General features: G+C 33.7%; 1 protein-coding gene and 1 long non-coding RNA gene across 2 annotated transcripts in view; both read left to right on the forward strand.

Annotated features, from left to right (window-relative positions):
- The first annotated feature begins 7,100 nt into the window (after positions 1-7,100).
- LOC126888198 (uncharacterized) lies at positions 7,101-9,986 on the forward strand. The gene is made up of 2 exons (XR_007699449.1): positions 7,101-8,010; positions 9,806-9,986. It is a non-coding gene; the product is annotated as an uncharacterized LOC126888198 (long non-coding RNA).
- A 4,596-nt stretch (positions 9,987-14,582) lies between these two features.
- Positions 14,583-25,301, forward strand: part of LOC126888197 (probable proline--tRNA ligase, mitochondrial) — a 33,992-nt gene continuing 23,273 nt past the window's right edge. The window contains exon 1 of the mRNA XM_050656250.1: positions 14,583-14,795. Within this exon, the coding sequence (XP_050512207.1) occupies positions 14,688-14,795 (108 nt within the window). The 5' untranslated portion in view covers positions 14,583-14,687. The remainder of the gene's footprint in view (positions 14,796-25,301) is intronic.

Below are 25,301 nucleotides of genomic sequence, written 5' to 3' on the forward strand. Positions count from 1 at the left end.
TAATATTAGATTACAAATGCTCGTGTTATTGCTTTTTTACATTTAAACAAATAAATTTTAAGGAATATTCAATTAATAGTGAAATATTTATTTTGATTAACGACATTTCATGGAAAACAATTTAAACAAAAAAATGTCTGTGCAATATAAACAAACAGATCTTTGTGAAATGTATTGTTTTAAATAATACAAAATTGTATTATTTAAAAATTGTTATTCGTTTATAAATGACAAGATATATTTTATGCTAAAAAAATGGGCAAATAAAGTCAAATAATATATTATGAGCGTAAATTAAATAATAACAGGAAAAAATGATAGGAAAATGGGTAAGTCCGTGATAATACACATTTATGACATTTATTCTAATATTACATTTTAGTTAAATCTGACAGATTTGGGCGTCGAAACGTTAATAAAAATCATTTTTTAATAATATTGTGGCTTATTTCCCATTCTAAATAGTTAAATCTGACAGTTGTCACATTTTATTTTCAATTTGGAATAAAAACAAATCAAATGTGTTTCTTGCATTTATAAAATGGTATTTTCTTTGATTTGTGTAGTCTTATAAATTATACAGATTATATTTGTAATATTATTATCTAATTAAAAAAAAATTATTTTTTTATTATGGCGCCATCTATCGACAACTAGAATAACTAGAAGAAATGTTATAAAAATGTCACCGACGAAATGTAATCACCGACGTGCCTTTTTTCTGTCACATACAATTTAATGCGTTAGAAAGAAATCGAAAAACTGTGACGCACTGAAAGATGATCATGAGAAATACTGTAGTTTGACGTTTCTGACGCATTTAATCTATCGTTAATCGTCGATTATAGTATTTTTACTACAAAAACGTTATTACGTAGGTCAAAATTTTTGACGTAAGAGAACTGTCAAAACATTAGAATGTGACTTTTCATTATATAAACTTTTCATTAATAAACATGGCAATAATGAAAAGTCACATTCTAATCTTTTGACAGTTCTCTTACGTCAAAAATTTTGACCTACGTAATAACGTTTTTGTAGTAAAAATACTATACATAATTTTTGAGATGATCATCCTTTCGGAAACCGGGCGTAAGCCTTGAAAATGGCCTTTTTCGCATGTTTCAAATTTTTAATCGCATATAACTCGACAACAATCAATTTTAGAAAAAAATGACAAGAGACCTTTTTTTGTTCAGAATGGCCCAAATTATCTAAAAAAAAGTTCGAAATGAAAAAATTTTTTTTGTGAATTTGTTTAAAAAAAATTGTTTAAACAATTTTTCGACCACGGCACCGCCCGGCACCCTGTGGATATGTTATCAGGACCTCTTTGTGAGTAAGTTTGTAATGCAAAGAATCGAATCGGAATAATTTCGCTAGCGGGGGCGACGATACAGTCCGGTCTAATTGAAGATGTGTGTTAATATTTGGAGATCGTCTTCTGTCTAGGCGATAAATGCGGCGTCGTCTACATAACATAATATTTGAATTTCTTTGTTCCCCATTCTGTAACCATGAGTTTTACGTACTGCTTCTATTTTATTTCGTCCATTATTATATTAAAGAGTACTGGGCTTAACGAGTAACCTTGTCTGACTCCTTGTACTGGTATAAACTGTGATAGTTTTCCATTTTTGCCTGTATTCGATTATGGAAGTACATAGATGTTTTCAATGGTTTGTATAATATTGATTGGTATGTTTCTTCTATACAGTAGGTGTAGGACGTCTTCGAATTGTGAATGTGATCGAATGCCTTTGTCATGTCTATAAAACATAGATAATATGCTGATTTATTGTACTCGATGGCCTTTTCTGTGATTTGTCTCAGTACAAATACGGCGTCTACGCAGGATCTTCCGGATCTGAATCCTTGTTGTTCATCTGATAAAGTTGTTAGTTTATTGATTTTGTTGGTTAGGACTTTTGTGGTTAGTTTAAGTGAGGTGTTCAGTAAATTTATACCTCTATAATTGTTAAGGTATTTTTTGTCTCCTTTTTTGAACATTGGTATCAGTATGAAACAATTATTGTTTCTCCGTGCGTCTGGTTACTTGCAGTGCAATATTAGTTTTTGTAATTTTTGTCATCTCTAGAGTTATACTTTCTCCTCCGTGTTTTAGAAACTCGTTGGTTATTCCGTCTGGTCCTGGTGATGACTTTCTATTTTTGAGTGAATATATGGCTATCTCTACTTCCTGAAAACTGATTTCTATTTCGTGTCTTAATTCAGGTACGTTATTGTGTTGATTATTATTTTCCTTTCCTTTAAATAGTTCCGTCAAGTATCTTTCCCATTCGTTTGCTGGTATGTTATTGTATTCCTTCAATTCTGCCATTTCTTTTCGTTGGTTTCTTATGAATCTCCATATTTGTTTTTGTGTACCGTAGAAGTCGCTTACCATCCTTTTTATAAACTTTCCCAATGTTCATTTTTTGTTCTTCTTACCAACTGCTTTGTTTCATTTCGAATTCTTCTATAGGTGTCTCTGGATTCTGGAGTATTTGATGTTTTGTGCTTCGTGTAGGCCTCTCGTTTCTCTTTTATTTGTTTTCTGAACCATGGTGTATTGTTTCTTTTGTTCAGTATGACTTTGCGTTCCTAGAGCTTCTGTTGCTGCCTCTTCAATGTTTTTTTAAATTTTCTCCCAGCTCGCGTTTATGTCTTCGATGTCGTCTATTTGTTTTAGCCCTATCTTCTGTGCTAGCCTCCTTTGCCACATTTCTGTTGTAGAGTCGTTCCACAGTGATTCTACATTGAATTTTTCCTCGGTCACTTCCTGTAGAAAATGTTTTGGTGTTATTTTCATTCTTATTTTTGCCAGGACTAGTTTGTGTTCACTCCCTGCGTCTGCTGAGTTTAAAATTCGAATATCTAGAATCTGCTTTGGGTGGATTTTTCTATTAGTGCCTATAAAATCAATCATAGATAATTGTTCATGCCACTTGTGTGTGTGTTTGAGCATTATTGGCTTCGGAGTCAAATGTCCATTCGCCATCTTACCTTTTTGGGATTATTTGTATTATTTATGCGGAAGCTCTGAAGGAGTGCTTCCTGCTTTCTACTGATTTGTTCAAGTATGTATCCAATCACAATCCTGCTCCAATTTTACAAAGAACTATTTTATATACCTATATCTAATTTTCAACGATTTTTGTTTTTATTGGAATTATTTCTTTTCATTGTGATTTTTTTTTATCATTTTTTTATGTATTTTTTTTCTTTTTTTTTAGATATTTTTTTTTATTTTTTATTTTTCATTGTCTTTTTTTTTCAATATAATTTGGGATATTAGACTAGGACACAATTTGACGCTCAGGGGTCGATCAGAGCATTTAGACGAGACAGGTGGACCTCAGATAGGCATAGGGCTTAACACTATGGGGTTCATGCCACTTAATTTAGAATAAATATGCTTTTATTATCGTACATTTATGAAGAATAGTAACAGAATGTAGTGTAAGGTTCTGGAAATAAAAGTGAATAAAAGTCAATTTGGATTTATGCAAGGCAGGTCCATTACAGCAATTTTTATTAAAAGACAGCTAATGGAAAAATTTAAAGTGAAAGAGAAATACTTGCACACATAGTATTTATTAATCTTGAGAAGCATTTTATTATTTTAGTTGGGAATAAACCACAATTTTATTTTGAAATTAAGTTTATTTGACGTTTCGAGTTCACTTCGGAAACCAAAATATCAAATAAACTTAATTTCAAAGTAAAATTGTGGCTTATTCCCAATTAAAATAGTATATTACATTAAGATGCCACTAGAAAATAGCTTCAGAACAATATGGACAAGCCATGTGACAAATTTATTAGAATATCAGAAACCTACTGTATGGACATTAAGTTTGAAAGGAGTGCCAGCTCTGAATATGTGAGAGTGGTGAAAGACATGTATGGGAGACAACTAGAGTTAGAACGAATGCCGGAGAAGCTGACAATTTTTGTGAAGGTGAAGGTTCATTAGGATTGCGTGTTAAGCCCGTATCTATTCTCATTGGTGCTGGATCAGATAACAGCTGAACTTCAAGGGGAGATCCTTGGTATTTAATGTATGTAGATGATGTTGTGTTGGTAAAAAAGTGGAACAAAGATTACAGTGGAGACAAGCGCTTGTAGAAATAAGACAAAACAGAATATTTATAGAATATTCGAGCATAGCAGTCACTCTGGACCCTAGGAACTCCGAGGGTCCGTTCTGATTTTATAATCGTGTTCAGCAAACCCAAAAACCTACAAGCAATTCGTTTGCATCAATTTAGTACCGAAATTCCATAAGGTGATATGCCTTAGGCACCAGGTGCTCCGGCATCCCTTCTGTTGGTGTATTTATGTTCAGCAACCCCAAAACCCATGAGTAATCCATTTGCTTCAATTTAGTACCTAACACTCTCGAAACACCAGAAGACGCCAGGTGCTCCAGTGTCTGATGGCGTATTAGTGTTCAGCAACCCCAAAAAGCCATGAGTAATCCGTGTGCACCAATTTAATGGCGAAAACTCTCGAAACTAGAAGATGACGTACCCTAGTGTCTAGTAGTGACCCTGGGCACGAAGTATTCCGCAGGTCAATTGTGATGGTATATTCGTGTTTAGCGACTCAAAAAACCCTCCAGTAATTAATTTGCATCCATTAAATGCCGAAAATCATCGAAAGTCCAGAAGATGACATCCCTTGCATTGACACTGGGCACCAGGTGCAACGAAGGTTGGTTCTGATTGAGTATTAGTGTTTAGTGACCTCAAAAACCCATGAGTACACCGTTTGCATCAATTTAATGCCGAAAATCCTCGAAACTCTAGAAGATGTTCCTTGCAGTGATCCGGGGGTCAGTACGTATTCGTGTTCAGTGACCCCAAAAACCCCAACTAACAAAATTTGGTCTTTAGTATACTGATTTTAATGTTTGCAGTTTTGGATGCATTTTAAAGTGCAATTATGCATTTCCACCCATTTTTGAATAGTCGACTTTTTCCTGACGTCATCCTGAACATAATGCAAAAAACTGCAAGTCGTCAAACGCCCGGTTTCATAATCAACTTAAAGTGAACATCTAAAGTTCACTTTAACCGGACGCGGATGTTTCCCCAACACGACTCTACCTTATCGGCAGAGTCTATGAGAAGTGTACGGTAAATTGAAGCTGTAATTACAAAGAAAGAAATATGTATGTCTTTGTACTCACTTTATCACGCTTAACGAATTACGGGATCTGGATTTCAATGCATATTTTTTTATAATTCTCGTATCAAAGTTACGCGTGAAGTTAGTCGTATTGATGACAGTTGGGGAAACGTCCGCGACCCCACTTTAACGTTGACATTTACGTATTGATAAAGGTACCAACTTAAAATTAAAAGTCCACTTTAACTGGTTATAGGTTTGTTCCAACACGACCCAGAAACCGTCCATGAACGATCACCGTCCTGCGCAATACCATGGAACGTATTAATTCGTTCCCATGGAACGTTAATTATCTAGTAACGAAACGGTAATCTGACGGTTCTTGGTCGTGTTGGAACAAACCTTATGAAACCGAGTGTAAGTCCCGGTCTTTTTACCTCCGGATAACTAGTTATCGGGAAGTTTATCTGGCAGATTACATGTAAATCTGTCTGATAAACTTCCCGATAACTAGTTATCCGGAGGTGAAATGACCGAGCCTAAGTGATGTACTTAAAAATCGATTTATTCGGGTGTTTTTAATGCTAAATGCCCCGGTCTAAAAGCGAAAATTAAATCAATAATACTTGGATATATAATAAAAACGAAAAATAATTACATGTCTAATAAAACTAATAGTCAGCTTAAACCTAAAATGCGAATATCATCCATTTATTACCACTACACAATTTTCATTTTAATAAACATGAAACCCGCCACATTTTAAATTAAGACAGACCCACCGACCAATCACAGAAAACGTAGGAATTCCACTACTTTGTGTTCTGTACCACCATTGTTTCGCTCTGAGCGTTAACAAAAGGTTTGTTCCAACATGAACTTTTGGACGGCCCAGAAACCGTCACGAAACTACTTGTACCGTTTGTTGTGCGCATGTTCGTAATTGTATCGCCCAGTTATCGTCCCATGACGGTAATCATATATTTGTCATTTTTGTTGGTGACAGCTTGTGTGCTTTTAGTCGATCAAAGGCTCAAAAAATTTAAAGAATTAAATCCTAGTGCTCAAGTCAGTCCAACCAGCACATTATGCATTTGCCCGATTACTGAAATGATCATCACGAAACCGTCACCGAAAGATCACAATTCTTGTTGGAACAGTGGGAAGGACGATCCGATGACGATCATATTTTTGTTGGAACGGATTTTCTTTACTGCGCAGGAGCGTTACCGTTTCGTGACGGTTCTCGGTCGTGTTGGAACAAACCTAAAGTGTCAAAGCAAAATCGACCGACCTGCTCATGGTGGAGGTTTTTTGAAATTTTATTAGGACGCTTTGTGTATGTTTAAATGAGACATTTAAAAAAATGCCGTGTCACGCTAGTGATATTATCATGATATATTATTATGATAGCTATCTGATATAAATTCTTCTATTTCCAATATTGATTATCAGTTTGATTTTGTATACATAAACATAAATTAATAACTAATGAATTCTAACGATTGTTTTCGGTTATTATCACTACAAAATAAAATAATTAAGTTTAACAAAATAATCCCATAAGACTCAATGTTAAAACGTCCTGACAAAATCTGACAGCGTGTCACGTGACTGTAAGTAGAGGGGAGACGCACGGAGCCAATAGGGATAGTTGGTCAACCCAATAGGAAAATTTGTTTGATTCAAATTGAGACAGTCACCAGATGTCCCCACAATTTCTGTCAGGTTCGCCACGTCAAAATGCATAGACACCAAGTCGGATACGATCCTATTCATAACACCCCAACTCGCATACATATTAAGAAAAATAAATATATATGGAAGAATATATTTAGAAATTGAATTAATGATGTCATGCTATTATAATATATAAATGTATAGTATCATGATATCATTAATTCAATTTCTAAATATACTCTTCTATATATTTATTTTTCTTAATATGTATGCTAGTTGGGGTGTTATGAGTAGGATCGTATCCAACTTGGTGTCTATGCATTTTGACGTTGTGACCCTGACAGAAATTGTGAGGACATCTGGTGGCTGTCTCAATGGACAGCCTAAGTCTGACGTCAGAAATGTCACAAAATTGGGAGGAGCTTATATACAAGAATCTACAGGTCGAGCAAGTCTCGTAAATTTCACGATTGCGAGCCACGCTTCACGCAACCGTGTTTGCGTACTTGTGTTTCGAGTTGCGTGGTCGTGCGGAGTTATATTTACCAAATTTAAATGTAATCGTTTCTACTGATAATAATATACTATTCTCAATATGGCTACTGGGTGTAAAAGATAAATCGTTATTCTATCTGTTCTTCATGAGTTTTAGATAATTTTAGTTGTATTTCTTTGTAATTTTGTGTTGTACAAAGATTAATTTAACATTTTCTCTGGAAGTATTAATTTAGAAAGATAATATGCTTCATTGGTGTTGTGTTTTGAAGTGTGAAATGCAAAGTAATTGTGATAAAGTCAAGATAAAGTTCACTTTTAAACTGAACTAAATAAGGTATCTGAGAGACAACAATGGTTAAATGCAATACAATGTACAGGTTTTACTAGCGAAATGAAAATTTTCCTGTCCTGTCTGCTGTAATCATTTTATATCTGGTAAGTTACAATTACAACAGTAACGATTTTTGAAGATGTTAACATTTTAATCTTATAGGAAAATAGGAAAACCAGCCGACTTAATCGATAATAACAATCTCCAGATTGGGTTCCTTCAATAAATATGGGCTATAAACACAATGAAATAAGTTCCCCAAAATCTAAAATGGAGTGCTATCAAAGGAGAATTAAAGGAAAAAATATTCATATTGAAATTATTTATAAGGCACTGGACTGTCTTAAATTCTACAATAATACTAGGTGGGTAAATGATTTTAGACATTTTTCATTAAGAGTAGATTAAGATTAAGTAGATTTTCATTCAGTAGATTTAAGACTTGTTTACACGGGTAGAGTAATGATGCAAGTACTTGATAGAGTAGAGTAACTCTACCTGTAAAAATGCTCAGCACAGTAGAATAGCTGGTAGAGTGTATAGTTGGAGTTAAAGTAGAGTGACTAGCAACCTATGGCAAAGTAACTACTCTATGACCACCACTACTGCCAAAATGTCTACTCGGCTACACACTCTACCCATGGAACACGCTCAATTATGGCAGAATAGAGTAGGTAGGAGAGTACATGGGGGCGCTGTCATTCTGGCTGGAATTGTGTTTTGTGTAAATAGTGAAAATGAAGTTCACCGAAGATGAAACTTTAAAACTTGTAGAGCTATAATACGGCGAATACCAGTGTTTATGGAATTTAGGTAGTGTATACTACAGAAATAAAAGTTTGCAGCAAGCTGCGGAGGATGAAATCGTCGAAAGAATGGCAAAGGGGGCTTTGGAGTAAACGAGCTTAAGCAAAAAATTAAGAATTTAAGGTGCACTTATAATCAAGAGTGTTTAAAAATACAAAAATCGGTTTCACTATACTAGCATCAGTACTATACTTGTACTCTCCTCATGTGAATGGTATCAAGCCATTTTTGGTAGAGTACTACTGCTACTCTACTCTCCTCAAAACTCTACCCATGTAAACAAGTCTTTAGAAACAGTGGAAAATGAGGTAGCTAGTAGAGTAGTAGTAGAGTAAAATATACTGGTTTAGCAAATTACAATGTTTTAAGTTAATACAGTAGCGATCAACAGGTAGCCAAAACGTGTTCCAAGATTGCCACTGTAATTTTGAATATTTTTTCGAGGTATTTGGCACACGTATTTGTAAAATAATAAAGAATGGTGGTACAGAGCCCAATTTGAAAAATATATTAATATGTGGAAATTACTCTGTAATTATACAATATTTAAAAAAGAGCCTGTACCGCCATTAAGAAGAACAAAAAAATACACTTTCTTCAAATAAACTTTTTTATCCGATGCCTAGATTTTGTGTAATTTTGGAACTACTAATGAAATAAAAAATTTTAGTAGTTCCAAAATAACACAAAATCGGATAAAAAAGTTGTATTTGAAGAAAGTGTATTTTTTTGTTCTTCTTAATGGCGGTACAAGCTCGTTTTTTATATTGTATTTAATTACAAAGTAATTTCCACATATTAATATATTTTTCAAATTGGGCTCTGTACCACCATTCTTTATTATATTAAGAATATGTGTGCCAAATATCTCGAAAAAATATTCAAAATTACAGCCGCAATCTTGGAACACCTTTACGCTACCTGTTGATCGATACTGTTACCTCTTAAGATAGTTTTAATAGTTATTTATGATATAAGTATTAAAAGTACAATTTTAAGACGCGCATGTGAAAGTTAACTTGAAAAAATAATTTTATTAATGTTTTGACTTCCACATCAGATGTCATTGTCAAAATACAAAATATTCATTATTATTAGGTTTATTCTAGCAAACAGTCAAACTAGTCAAAAACCGTCAGCAAACAGTTGGTCGGTAAAAGAACATAATACAGTCACCAGTGCGATCCCCTCTACTCGCGCTGGTCCACTATTCGCTGATGATTTCAAACTGTTTGAAACTGATGCTAAAACAAACCTATTATTATTATGCATATCATTATCTGTAAATAATATTTCTTCTGATTGTTAATTGTAAAGGATAGAAAAATTACCATTTATTTTATTTTTTTTTAGAATCAGCTGAGAGAAGTGGTCTACAAAAAACCAGGAAGGAAACGGAATATGTGGCTACGAAAGGCAAAAGAAAGGTTTACAAAGCAAATGTGACACATTTTTTTGAAATATTTAGGAATATCAGTAAATTGCATTAAAAAATGTATGAAAAGATTTTGTTCAATAAAAATGTTTATATTTATCAAGGATGTATTATTTGGTATGGCCACATATCGTCAGTGATGTAATAATACATCCTATCTGTTTTTTTCATGAGTTTTGTAAGAGAGACTAAAAACTTGTCTTAGGGTCACCTCCTGTTTTCATATGATATTTGTTTTGTAGTAAATTAAACTATCTATGAACTACAAAACAAGTCAAAACTTACATATGAACACAGGAGGTGACCTTAAAACATGTTTTTCCATCTCTCATACAAAACTCATGAAAAAACAGATAGGAGGTATTGTCACATCAGCAAGGATGTACAGTGATGAGTGCCCTAATAACCGGCAAAATATGGGCAACATATTTAGTTGTGAGATAAAAAGAAATGAAACTAGTCGAGCTGGGAAATTTAGCGAAATTAACCTTTAAATTTACGTTATATTGATCCCACCTTTACACATATCGGAGGAGTATGTCAACTAAAACTGTCACTGTGACAGTGGTAGTTTCCAAACTCGTCTGATATGTCTGAAGGTGGTACACAATCAATACAATCTAAATGTATAAGTTAATATCGCTAAATTTCCCAGCTCGACTAGTTTCATGTCTTTTTATCTCACTACTTAATACATCTTTTGTGCTATTTTGCCGGTTATTAGAGCGCTCATCACTGTATTTCTGGTATATCCAGGGAATGTCTACAAAATATATTTTGAATGTCCAGAGAACATTCGTGGACATTCATGGAATGTTCCAATAAGACATTCAGGTAATGTTTAAAATGCTGACACAGGATTTTCCTGGGATGTTCAGGGAACATGTTTTCGGGGATATTCCAGAAATTTTTCAATGTCTGTGTACCTTCTATGGACCTATATGGAATATTTTGGTGTTATTACCGCCGCACTCCACTTGCGATTTGTAATCAGGAAGATTGAACACATTGTTTCAAATACAAGTCAATCCATTTGTGACTAAATAATCATGGATTGACTTCTATTTGAAAGAATGTGTTCAATCTTCACAACTACAAATCGCAAGTGGAGTCCGGCGCTTAGGGCTACTTCCTCTTTGGTATTATGTATTATACTACAGAAATCAGGAACTTTCCTTCTAAATATATGTATGCATCTTGGCCATCAAACATATTCTTTGAAACATTTTTTTAAGGGGTTACATAGGTCTTGTGGGTAAAAAAAGTGACTTTTTAAAAAAAATATATCTCGAAAACTAAAATTTATTTTTATTTATAATTGGAACATGTAAAAGTATAGTACTTAAGGTAGTCTCAAAAAAAGTTTCAGCCAAAAATATTCATTTTTGTAGAGTTTAAGTTTTTTTTGCGTTGGCAGCATAACTAAGTCCAGTCTCATCTGAAATCAAAAAGTTTCTTGTAGTTTATACCTCTGGCTAGAATATGAACGAAGGAATTAAAAAAAATAAAATTTGAAGATTTTACATAAGTTTAAACACATTTTTGACCCCAATTTTTCTCATTTTTAAAGTAGTTTTTTTTATAAAACAAAAATGACCTCATCTAATAAAAAATCATTTGTTCATTCACTAGCCAGAGGTATAAACTACAAGAAACTTTGATTTCAGATGAGACTGGACTTGTTATGCTGCTCACCACAAAAAAGGGCTGTTGTCGAAAAATTGCAGTCAACTCTACAAAAATGAATATTTTTGGCTGAAATTTTTTTGAGAGTACAGTGGAACCTCGATTATCCGTCTCTCCATTAACCGTCACCTCTGTTAACCGTCAGGGTCCGTACATAAGTTGTATTGAGTACATAAGAAGAAATTTGTACAATATTATTGTACAAATTAATGTACAATAATAACGAATGAAGTTATGGCTGAATCAACTGTTTTGTTTTCGTTGCCTAAAGATGACTTAAAGTAATGGTTAATTTGTGATGAGGACGCAAGCGGCTATCGATTGCTGACAGATGATGGAATCGTTGAAATGGCACAACAGAGACTGACGAAACAGCTTCAGAAGCTGACACAAACTTAGAATTTGACGGTGGCCATGTCGATGATGCTTTTGCAACTGACAAAGATTTGCCTAAAGAAGCTGCATCGCACATTAAACCATTCATCGAGTGGTATTCTCGACAAGAAGAATCCAATAAAGTAGATTGCATGATCTTACGATGATTAAGAAATTCATCCCTTGCAAAATGTGGAACATCAATAAAACAAACAAAGATTTCAGAATATTTTAAACCAAATTCGACAATATTAACACGAACACAGAGTCCTCTTATTGTATTATCAAACAAAACAAACAAATAAAATTTGAGAGTTGTATTATCAATTTTTAACTTTTTTTTAATGTTCTGTTAACCGTCTTTTCGATTATCCGTCATACCCTTGGTCCGGTGTCCTGACGGATAATCGAGGTTCTACTGTACTATACTTTTACATGTTTCAATTATAAATAAAAATAATTTTTAGTTTCCAAGATATAATTTTTTTAAAGTCACTTTTTTTACCTGCAAGACAACAACTTGTTGATTTCAAATTGTAACAGTTGTTTTGCAAAGTATGCTGCCCTCTTGTATTTTCTGTGTTATCTTCATCATACAATTACTTCATCTAAAAATTTTCTGCGAAAAAAAAATAAAACAAAAGTTTAACCACAGAATCAAGTTACACAAATTTTCAAACACCTCACCTGATACAGCGTCTCAAGTACGATTGCGCGAATTGGTAAATATAACTCCGCACGACCACGCAACTCGAAACACAAGTACGCAAACACGGTTGCGTGAAGCGTGGCTCACAATCGTGAAATTTACGAGACTTGCTCGACCTGTAGATTCTTGTAGCTTATATTGGCTCCAAACAATTTTGATTGTAAGGTTAAATGGTCATAAGACATTTTTCATTTATGTGCTTTGTGTGGCAAAATAAGACTTCATTTACGTATTTTGTTAAAGAAACGTGTTAATTAAGAGATTTTTATTCGTTTTTGCTCAGGTGGTTTTTATTCCTTAGTGAATGAAAATAAACATAACCTCAACACTGTTTACGTTCTAATCATTGCATTAAATTAACTCACCTGAGCCAAAACGAATAAAAATCTCTTAATTGGCACGTTTCTTTAACTAAATACCTAAATGAAAAGTCTTATTTTGTCACACAAACCACGTAAACAATAAATTAAAAATTCCTTACGAGTGTTTAACATTACAAACAATATTGTTTGGAGCCAAATATAAGCTCCTCCCAATTTTGTGACGTCAAGACTTAAAAAGTCCATTTGAATCAAACATATTTACCTATTGGGCGTACCGGGCGTACCACTACCTTACGTTTGTTGTGATTGGTCGGTAACAAACTTTGGGTTGTGGCACAGCCACAACTCTTAACAAGGCAGGGAGTTGAAACTTGGCAACATCTAATGGTAGACCGGTTAAGTCTTAAGTCTATCAGTATATTCACAGAGAAACTGAAAAATTTTACAATTAAGGCCCGGTCTTTTCACCTCCGAATAAAAGTTATTCGGAGGTTTATTTGACAGATTTACATGTAATCTGCGGGATAAACTTCCTAATAAATATTTATTCGGAGGTGAAAAGACCGGGCCTAACAATCCCAATGTTAAAAAATTATTTTTCCAAAACAATTTTCATCTAAAGTTATTATCATCTTTGGTAATAAAAAGTTTACAACAGCATGAAGGATTTCACTTAAATTTAGAATTTTAGCGTCAACATAGGCGTAACCAGGGGGGGTTTTGGGGGTTATAACCCCCCCTCATTGGGATGTACTTAGCTCTATACGCTTAACACCATAGCCCTCAGAGACCTTCCAGTAGTTGTAACCCCCTTTCAGGTAGTTGTAACCCCCCCTTAGGATCATCCCTGGTTACGCCTATGAGCGTCAATGTGGAGAAAATGCGTTCAAAGTTTATTCTGATGTTATAAAAATTTTGTGTAATATTGTTTTAAATAAATATACAAAAATAGCAGCCATCAAAAGTAATGGATCTTCAAAAAAGTATAAAAAGAAAAATAATGATAAGGGCGATAACAAAAAAGAAAATTATCTACTCTAAACCCCAACAACGCACTTCAAACATTATGAGCAATTGTTTTTATGGTTCTAGGTTCTAGCGATATTTTGTATATAGTTTAAAATAAGATTTTATTTATTTAAAATAAATGAGTATTTTAAGGCCCCGTCTCACCATCAAATAATTGACAGTTATTTGATCAAACTTGACAGTTAGTGACACAAAGTGACAGTTAGTAGGTATAGTTTGTGTCACTAGTCAAGTTTGACTGTCAAGTTTGATCAAATAACTGTCAATTATTTGATGGTGAGACGGGGCCTTTACACATATTCTTGTCATTGGTTTTTTTTATATAATAAACGTTACTTACAAGGAATTACTTTTAATTTGATTTTGTAAAAGCTTCTAATTAATATATTTTCCTGTTCGACTCAAAAAATACTATAAATTTTACTAGAATTTGTACTTTAAAATCGTGGTTTCGAAAGCGGTGACGTCATCAATTGCGACGTTGCCTTTTCACTTCATGGCTTGTAAAGTAAAGGTGGCTGTGGATATTCGTGTAGGCTCGCTTTAGGAGAATAGAAGCCACTAAAAAAAAGAAGATGAATTAATTAAATTAACAATTAACCTTACTCTTTGTCGTTAACAGTAGAAGGTCATATTTACTTTTTAACAATTTAAAGAAATAATTCAATAATATTTAATATGTCTTTGTCAGTAAAACATTGTTTATCCAGAATATTTCAGCCGGTTACACATGTTTCTAAAAATTCAAACTTGACTAGACAACAAGTTACCTCCAATAGTCAAAGGGTAAGTTAGCCAAAGAAAATTGTTATTTTTTATTGAGACATGGTTGTTCTTCTTTATGTGCCGTCTCCAAGTCTTAGGTTGTATTATCATCATCACTATCTTTACTCTATCTAAGTACCACTGCTTTGAAGAGAGTCCTTTTTTTCAACCATAACACTCTCCTTCTTCCTCTTATCTCCTCTACCACCCTTTACAAGCTTCCTGGTAAAAGTCATAATGATAGCAAAACAATAGGATAAAGTAAGTAATCATGCTTATGACTTATTCCATTTTTTATTTGCTGGAGTATACACTATTTGACTAATAGGTTGTATTTGAATTTGTAATCCAATTCTGTACCGTGTAGGTAAACAGTCGTAACTCCACTTTTTGCCGAAATGGAGTTAATACCACGCACTTGTTGTCAGATTTTCATAGCATATTGTGGCAAAAAATCGTACATCCAGCGTTATTAGTTGCCTAGATAAGGCGTTTAGAAACAATAGCAACTCCATTAGTCAGTTGAGGTAAACAGTAGTATATCCATAGCAAGTCCATAAATACGTGCGTATATAGATAGTATGCCTTCGTATGCGGTAGTGGTAAACAATCGTAGCTCCATTTTTATATTAAATGGTATTTTGAGGGTGTTAAAACGGGATAATGAAAAACAAGAGTTCTTTTTTGTTCCAAACATTGTGATTTAGTTTTTGCATTTTTAAATACGGAATATACTATTTTTGTAATCACTTACGATTTTTATTTTGCATATTACCTGTTTAAAGACATAGAGGTAAAAAGTCATAACTCCCATTATTATTTATTTATTTATTTATACTGCACATTTACAGCAATGATGACAATTATAAATGCACAGTTGGTCAATACAAGGCAATAAGAACATACAATAATTTATACAATACAATAAAACAAATACACATTAAAACAATAAATAAGGGTATCACAGTTTATGTAGCATAGTACTCTTTTTCATATTATATAGGTCAAGGTCTTCACTCAGGATAAAATCGTTCATTGCCATTAAGCAGTTTGCCATGGGGAAGTTTGCATATTCTGGAGTTATTTTAAATAAAGTGTGTCTACATCTAAGTCTTTGGTCTGGTACATTAAAATTTATAAAAGAAAGAATCGTAGGAGAATCTATGATTTGATAAACTATATTAAATATGAAAATGATTTGGGCATTTCTACGTCTTTCGCTCAATAACACAGTATCAAAAAGCATTCTCTGCAAGTTATAGGAAACCTTAAAAGGATAAATCCCAAATTTCCTCAGATATAAAGACCTCAAAAATTTCTTCTGAATCCTCTCTATCATATCACCATGTGATATGGTGGAGGGACTCCATATGGTACAACAATATTCGAGTTTTGACCTCACATATGCATTAAAAATCTTAATTGTAGTGTCACAATAAAATTCTTTACTGGATCTTAGGATAAAGCCTAACTGTCTATAGCAATCATTAGTTAGTTTGAGAATGTGCTCATTAAAGGAGAAGTTGCTAGTGAATAACACCCCTAGATCTCTGATTTTTGTTAACCTTTCAAGTTTTACTTCATTAATAAAATAATCTGTTCTTATAATTTCTCGCTTTCTAGAAAAAGTCAATAGTTTACATTTTGACTCATTTAGGTTCAAATCATTATTTTTACAGAATGTGGATATACCTCGAATATCTTGTTGTAAATTAATACAATCATGTTCGTTCTTTATTGTAAGAAATAATTTTAAATAGTCTGCAAATAGAAGAAACTTGGCAAATTTTATATAATCGGTGATGTCATTTATGAACATAACAAAAAGTAAAGGCCCAAGGATGGAACCTTGCGGTACACCTGACCTGGTTATAAAACTGTCTGAGTAGCAGTTCCCAAATTTGACTACATTAGTATCATTGGTAAGGTAAGATTCAAAAAATTTTATAAGCTTGTCAGAAAGTGCATATGACCTCAGTTTTTTTAATAGTACTGAATGATTTACTCTATCAAAGGCTTTTGCTAAATCAGTAAAGATAACATCAACTTGAGAATTATTTATGGATGAAGCAATATAGTGACTGAAAATGCACAGATTTGCTTGAGTTGATTTTTTGTTTATGAAACCATGTTGTTCTTCCATTAAAGTTTTTGAAACATGAGTATACAGTCTATTGTACATAATTTTTTCCAAGATTTTAGAAAGAGAAGGCAATACTGTTATAGGATGATGATTTGATATTAAACTCGTATTTCCATATTTGTGGATAGGAGTTATTCTACCTGCCTTAAGCGCATCCGGAATTGTGCTTGTCTCCAAACATTTGTTAAATATAATTTGTAGGGGATGTAACAGAACTTCAGAATATGCCTTAAACAGGTAAGAAGGAATCCCATCCACACCTATAGCTGCACTACTTTTTAAAGACTTAATTGCAATATTGATTTCTTCTAGAGTTATACAATCAACACATAATTGTTCAAGTCCATATTCCTTGTACGAGTCTGTTATTATTAAATTAGTGTTAGAATGTATAGATTCAAAATAATGTGCAAACGCATTTGCTATATCACTTTCAGATTCGTAACATTCATCTTCATGTTTATATTTATATGCAAGTGTTGAATTTCATCTTTTCCCTTTTAGGTATTGCCAAAACTCTTTAGGACTATTATTTATATTACCTTCAATATTTTGAATATATTCTCTATAACATTTTTTAATAAGTTTTTTAACATCTTTAATAAATTCATAAAACTTTTGTAAATATGTGTTATCTTTTTTGGTTTCTTAAAAAATTTATTTTTTAATTTAATTTTTTTAATTAATTCTTTTGAATACCAAAAAGGATATTTCCTTGATTGGCTTACCTTCTTATGTAGAATACATTGATCTAGTATATGATAAAGAGTATTATAAAATTGATTGACACATATTTCTGGGTTATTTGAATTTGAATTGATACATTCTTGCCAATTAGTGTTGTATATCAGATAGTGCAGTTGAATATAGTTACCTTTTTTGAAATTATATGTTGGTGGTGGTGCAAAGTTTGTGTCATTTACAATAGTTTGATTTGGCGTTTTGAAACTAATGTCAATTTCTAAAGGAGGATGATAACGATCAATATTCACAAGTGATGTATCTGACTCGATAACATTTGTTTCAGTTAAATTTGTTAAAACTAAATCTAATGTAGAATTCAGATGATTTTTAACATTATTAATTGAGTATAAATCATATTCATTGATTAGTGATTCAATAATTTTACCTTTGGGTGTTGCATTTAAGAAATGAAAAGTACTTCCATTTATTTCATGAACGTTGAAATCACCAATTATGTACATATTTTCTGAGAGAAACTTATCACCTTCCTCCAGGCTTTCTAAGAATGATTCATAAACTGAGATATTAGACCTTGACCTAATATATACACAGCCCATTGTAAATATCACACTTTTAACAGTAAACTTCACAAAAACCCGTTGAAAGTCCAAGTAGTATACATCAGGTAAATAATTTCTTAACAATACTAATACCCAGTAATAGATTTGCATTTACATAATATAACATACCAATAATGTTGAATTCGACGTAATGGAAATAATTTTTTTTTATAGTTTATTGACAAGTCTGTATGGTTTGCGCTTTCTTGCAAATGTATATATACATTGTGGATGTACGACTGTTTACCTCCACGGTACAGAATTGTATTAATTTCCATCATTATACTTTTTTTGATAATAAACTACATTGGCACTGGTAGCAATTAAACTGTATTGTTTGATTTTGATACATAATAATAATAATAATAATAATAAAGTTCTTTATTATTAATGAGGTCAGCCAAGATTATGTCGACAATATAGCGTCGAACTACTGGTTGACATCAGGAAAGATGTTCCCTGAAACGGAGGGTTCATTACTGGCCATTCAGGATCAGGTTATACCAACCAGAAACTACCTGAAATATATCATCAAAGACCCTCAGGTTCAAAACGACAGATGCCGATATGGATGTCAAGCCCAAGAAACCATCCAACATCTTACAGGGGGCTGCCAGGCATTTGCTGCAACTGAATACAAGGAACGGCATGACGCAGTGGGAAAAATCCTTCATCAAGAGATAGCTATCAAGCTGGGACTTCTCCAAACGGACCATCTCCCGTATTATCAATACGTCCCTGAGAGTATGCTTGAGGATGGCAACTACAAGCTATACTGGGACCGCACTGTGCTCACAGACCAAACAGTGGCACATAATAGACCAGATCTCGTACTAGTTAATAAATTAACAAGACAAACAACACTAATTGATGTGGCGATACCTAACAACAATAATCTACGTAGTAAATTCACTGAAAAGATCGCCAAGTACAGAGATCTAGAAATTCAAATACGAAGGCAATGGAGAATGCAAAGTACCCAGACGATACCTATTGTTATATCTACTACTGGAGTCATTCCGAAGAACCTCCTCGAAAGCATAAAAAGGCTGGGTCTAAATGAACATCTTTACAAGACCATGCAGAAAGCTGTACTACTCGCAACGGCCAGATGTGTACGAAAATTTTTGGGAGATACACCTGCATACCAAGTCACCTAGGGCTCGATAACACGGAAAGAGCCCCACCAGAGCTCAATCCTTTTGATACCGTAGGTATCTGGGATGAGTCAATTTTCCCCTTAGAGGGAGTGTGAGCCGTATGGCTAAATCTGGAAGTTCTTTATTACAAAAAATGTACATACAAATAATTTAGTCTAGGTTGTAGACTACTCTTACATTTAACTCACTAATTTGATGCTGAATTAAATTCCACAAATTATATAAATATTTCGAGTGAAAATGGGTTTCTTCATTGTAAACAAGTCCTATGTTTTTCGGTAAATTCAAAGAATTATTGTAAGGTAATTCCTTTACCTACTTTTTAAGAGTCAAGTGTGAAAGTTTGTGAGTATTGTTTATTAACCCTTTCGCTGCGGCAGAATTTAGTAGTAGGTACAGTGTGTGCGGCTCACTTTTTTACAAGTTTAATTTTATGTTATTACAACTGTATTAAACCATATTTGTAGATTTGTATAAAAATTTTTTTAGACACGCATACGTGGCCTCCTCATAAATCAATAATTTTATTAAAATATGCGGAAGGCACATATTTGAGTCTTCACTAAATGATTGAAAACATTTTTTTAGGTAAAGTTTAATTTATTTATTTATTTATTCACGGGCAAGCCCTATTCAGATATAAATGTTACAGTGTTCTAAATTATCATAATATAACATAACAAAGTGGTTTGAGAAAAAATAATTCTATGAGTAGTACAGTTACAAAAAAGAAAAAAAGAATAAGATAACGTATAGGTCAGTACAATTACAAACAAAAGATAACACATAAATCAATTTAGAAATGTTCCAAGGTGTAACGGTTTTGAGTTATCTAATACATACAGGTCATGTAACACTCATTACAATACAAAAGCTCTGGCCGAATGTATTAAAAAGTTCAAAAGTTAGGGAAGAAATATGATTTTTAAAGCGGGAAACTGATATATGTTATATGTTTAATATGTATAATGTTTATTTACAACTTAAAAATAAAAATAACAAAAATAAATTCAAAATTATGAAGTTTAACTGTTAATTTATAAGGATGTCTCACTTGTGCTATTTTACACTTTTTTTATACTAGAAAGTCCAGATTTAATTAAATCTGCCATTTCATTATAAAATATTTATACACCAGAGTACAGTGAAACCTTGATAAGTCGGAGTTTTCTAGACCACAGCTGATCCGGGTTTTCGAAAATCCGGATTAGCCGGAGAATATGGTAAAAATTAATAAAACACATAAATTATAAACAAATACACATTATAATTGCAAAAACATGAAATTCTGATGCGCAGTACATCTAAATTACGTACAGTTGTGTACAGTGTTAGTTATTTCTTGGTAAAAAACTTAGTCAAAGTGAAAAAATGTTTGTTTTGTCTGATGAAAATCGGTCCGGGTTATCGGAGGCCGACTTATCGGGATTCCACTGTATATAAAACGACAAATAAGCTTATAATGTACAAAACAAAAACCCATTGGATCCTCAATTTTTTAAATATACCTAAAACGGGACGTCATCTAAAGTTTAAAAAATCATACCAAGAAACGAAAGGTGCCTAATAATAGGCTGAATATCTAGCAATATACAAATAAAATTCGGTACACTTACATCCTGTGCTACTTTCAAGTGCTTTGGAATCGAGCTAGTTGTCAGAAGGCAATTAGTGATAATAACTGAAGAAAATATTCAACAATGCATACCAGTGGAGTGGAGTTAAAAAGGGATATCAAATGAAATGGTGTGCCAACTCATCAATCTGGATATCAGATGAATAAAAATATGTCTTATCAACAATATTTTTTTCCTACGTCAATGTCACAGCCCCAAACGGGTTACCATGATCAAAATCAACAGGCCATATATCAGCAGATGCCAGGCTCATCTACTCAAATGCAACCAATTTTCCCACAATATTATTCACAACCAAATCCTGTACCGCTCCCCTCACAATATCGAAATTCACAAAATCCACAGGTAGTCCAACACACGAATGAACAAGCAGCTCCTAACTCTGAATCTGAAGATAAATGGGAGACAGTAACAAATAAAAAAAGAATAAGAAGTTCCGAAGTGGAACTATACAGGAAACAAACAAAATTAAGTGATTATTGGCTGCAAAAGCCACTAGAAACAAAAAACTCGTATAGTATGCTTACGGAACAAAGCAAAAGATCAAGAAAACAATACAAAACATGTACCCAAGCCTCCACCGATAACCATCTATAATGTAAGTGTTATCCAACACATTCATGACCTACTTAAACAAACCACAGGAGATAAATACACGATTAAAACCATTAGTTATGAAACAGTAAAAGTTCAAGTCCTTGAGGCCGAGCATTTTAAAACACTGATCACTGAACTTGATAAAAGGAATACGCAATACCACACTTTTAGGCCAAAAAGCGAAAAAACATTCAGGTTTGTCATAAAAGGACTGCATCATGGTACAGATACTGATGACATACAGGAAAATCTAGCAGCACAAGGACACGAAGCAGTGAATATTCACAATATAAAACATTATGTATCAAAAACCCACTTGCCAATGTTTTTCATTGATATCGTATCGAAGAAAAACAACAAAGAAGTTTATAAAATAGAAAAATTAGGCAACAATATCATCAAATGCGAACCTCCTCGTACGAAAAGAACAATCCCTCAGTGTACAAGATGCCAAGACTACGGACACACCAAAACATACTGTCGCAAAGTACACAGATGCGTAAAATGTCCAGGTAATCACGAAACAAAAGATTGTCCTCGAAAATCGCGTGATGACAAAGTAAAATGTGTCAATTGTAACGGTGACCACCCGGCTAACTATAGAGGATGCCAAGTTCACATTCAACTACAGCAGAAGCTATATCCTACACTAAGAGAGAAAAGAATCATGTAACCACATATCCAAACAAATAATACTCAACAAATTCAACCTGATTTAACCTATGCTCAAATAGTCAATAAAAATCAACCACAGTGTAGCTATAACAACCAAACAATACCAGGACCTAACCAACCTAATAAGAACTTAGCCAAGCTGGAAGAAATGATGCAAAAACTCATGGAGCAAATGGGCACAGTGCTCAATTTGCTTACTACTGTCATCAATAAGATCGCTTAATGGCTTTACAACTAAAATACAAAATGGTAGTCTGGAACGCAAATGGCCTGTATCAACGAGCCAAGGAACTCAAAACATTCATACTTAATCAAAATATTAATATATTATTAATTTCCGAGACTCACTTTACAGAAAAACACTACATGCAGATTCCCAACTACAAGTTGTATTATACAAATCACCCAGACGGTAGAGCTCACGGTGGAAGCGCCATGATTATACGTGATTCTATTAAACACTCCGAAATGGAAAAATATAACAAAGACTACCTGCAAGCAACCAGCTTAACAATTGAGGAAGCGCACTGCCCAATAACAATATCAGCCTTATACTGCCCACCTAAACATATCTTTAAAAAAGAACATTTCCTAGAATATTTCAACACTCTAGGGAACAAATTCATTGCAGGTGGAGATTATAATTCAAAACATCCGATGTGGGGTTCTAGACTAACAACACCAAGAGGCAGAGAATTAGCTAAAGCAATGGTAGAAAATAACCTGCAACAAATGTCTACTGGCGAACCAATTTATTGGCCGTCTGACTTAAACAAAATACCTGATGCCGTTGACTTCTGCATCACAAAAGGCATCGATACCAAAAAATGTAAAGCTGAATCGTGCTTCAATTTATCATCAGACCACTCACCGTTTATAATAACAATCTTCGAAAAAATCTTAAACAAAGTACATCAACCAACTTTGCATAACACCAAGACTAACTGGTCCCAATTTAGAGAAAAACTAGACAGCCTGATCTCACTAAACCTGTCCTTGAAAAATGAACTCTAACTAGAATCAGCTGTAGATAAACTAACAAAAAGCATACAAATTGCTGCATGGTATGCGACTTCCAGCTACAAACCATCTCCAAACAGAAATAATGTGTCTCCCACAATTAAACAAAAACTTTTAGAAAAACGACAATTACGTAAAAATTGGCAACAGTCAAGAACGGCAGAAAATAAGAAAAAACTCAACAAAGCAACAAAGAAATTAAAGGAATTAATCAATGAAAAAGAAAACCATGAAATACAAGAATATTTAGAAAATTTAACACCAATTGAAGCTACAGATTATTCACTCTGGAAAGCCACGAAAAAACTCAAACGGCCCCAACAGCATAACCCACCAATCAAAGATGAGGCACACACGGGCTAGGAACGACAAAGAAAAAGCTGATCTTTTTGGCAAGCACTTTCAAAAAGTATTCACGTCACCTTTATATTCACCCTTCTACAGTATCTACAGAGGAAGAAACAGAACTAACCAGTTTCCTAACAGCACCGTTTCAAATGGATCTGCCCCACACGAAATTTACAGTCGACCAAGTAAAACAAACAATAATAGCTGAAATCAACATCAAAAAAGCCCCTGGATTTGACCTAATCTCTGGCAAGATTCTAAAAGAAGTCTCGGATAAGTGCATAAAACTAATTACCTTTATATTTAATGCAATTCTGCGCCTAAACTACTTTCCTAGTTCATGGAAAGTGGCACAAATCCTAATGATCCTTAAACCCGGAAAAATACCTGAAAATGCATCTTCATACCGGCATATAAGCCTTTTGCCTATGATTATCAAAGTCTTTGAAAAAATATACCTAAAAAGGTTGAAAACGATAATAGACGAATATGAAATAATTCCAGAACATCAATTCGATTTCCGAGACAAACACGGAATCCTAGAACAAGTGCATAGGCTAGTCAACCAAATAAACAAGGATTTTAACGCCAAAAGATACTGCTCTGCTGCTTTCCTTAACATATCTCAGGCTTTTGACAAGGTATGGCACATAGGGCTGCAAATAAAATTAAAGAAGCTCCTACCCTATCCTCACTTCCAGCTCTTAAAATCCTACATAGAAAATAGACACTTCCTTGCGAAGCACGGTACCAAACACAATAAGATATATCCTATTCACTCAGGCATCCCACAAGGCAGCGTCTCGGCCGAATTCTATATCTTTTATACACAGCGGACATTCCAACATCTAGTACAACTACAGTTGCAACGTATGCAGATGACACTGCTATCCTGGCATCCCACACAGATCCAACAACAGCATCAAGGAATCTTCAATCAAACCTAAATAGAATTCATCAATGGATGAAAGTATGGCGCATCAAATCTAATGGAACTAAATCACTACATGTAACATTCACTACGTAGAAATACATGCCCCCTGTATATATTGATAATTGTCTAATTACTCAATCCGAGGACGCTAAATATCTTGGCATGCACTTGGACCGCCGTCTAACTTGGAAAAAACATATTTTTACCAAACGAAAACAGCTTGGACTTAAATTGAGAAATATGTATTGGCTCATTGGACGCAATTCCAAACTATCTTTTGATAACAAAATTTTACTCTAAAAGTCCATCCTCAAGTTCATATGGACTTATGAAATTCAGCTATGGGGCACTGCTAGCGTCTCTAATACAAACATCTTACAGAGATTTCAAAACAAGGTGCTGCGTGCCATAGTCAATGCGCCATACTATGTATCCAACGAGGTGATTCAACACGACATCCCCTAGAATCCGTGAAAGAAGTCATACAACGTTTTAGTGTTAAATACTGTGAACGAGTGCTAGTGCATCCTAATGGCGTTTGCCAGACAATTAAATGTGCGTAAATATCTTTGAGGTGCGTAGACTAAAACGGCAACTGCCGTCCGACTTGACCAACTGAATGTATTCAGACTGATAAAATTTTAGTTGTAGAATTGTAAAGAGGTTACTCATTGGAGTAACTCTCTACATGTCTGTATTTTTTTTACCA

Source organism: Diabrotica virgifera, chromosome 7 (genome assembly GCF_917563875.1).
Source record: "Diabrotica virgifera virgifera chromosome 7, PGI_DIABVI_V3a".
NCBI classification, from domain to species: domain Eukaryota; kingdom Metazoa; phylum Arthropoda; class Insecta; order Coleoptera; family Chrysomelidae; genus Diabrotica; species Diabrotica virgifera.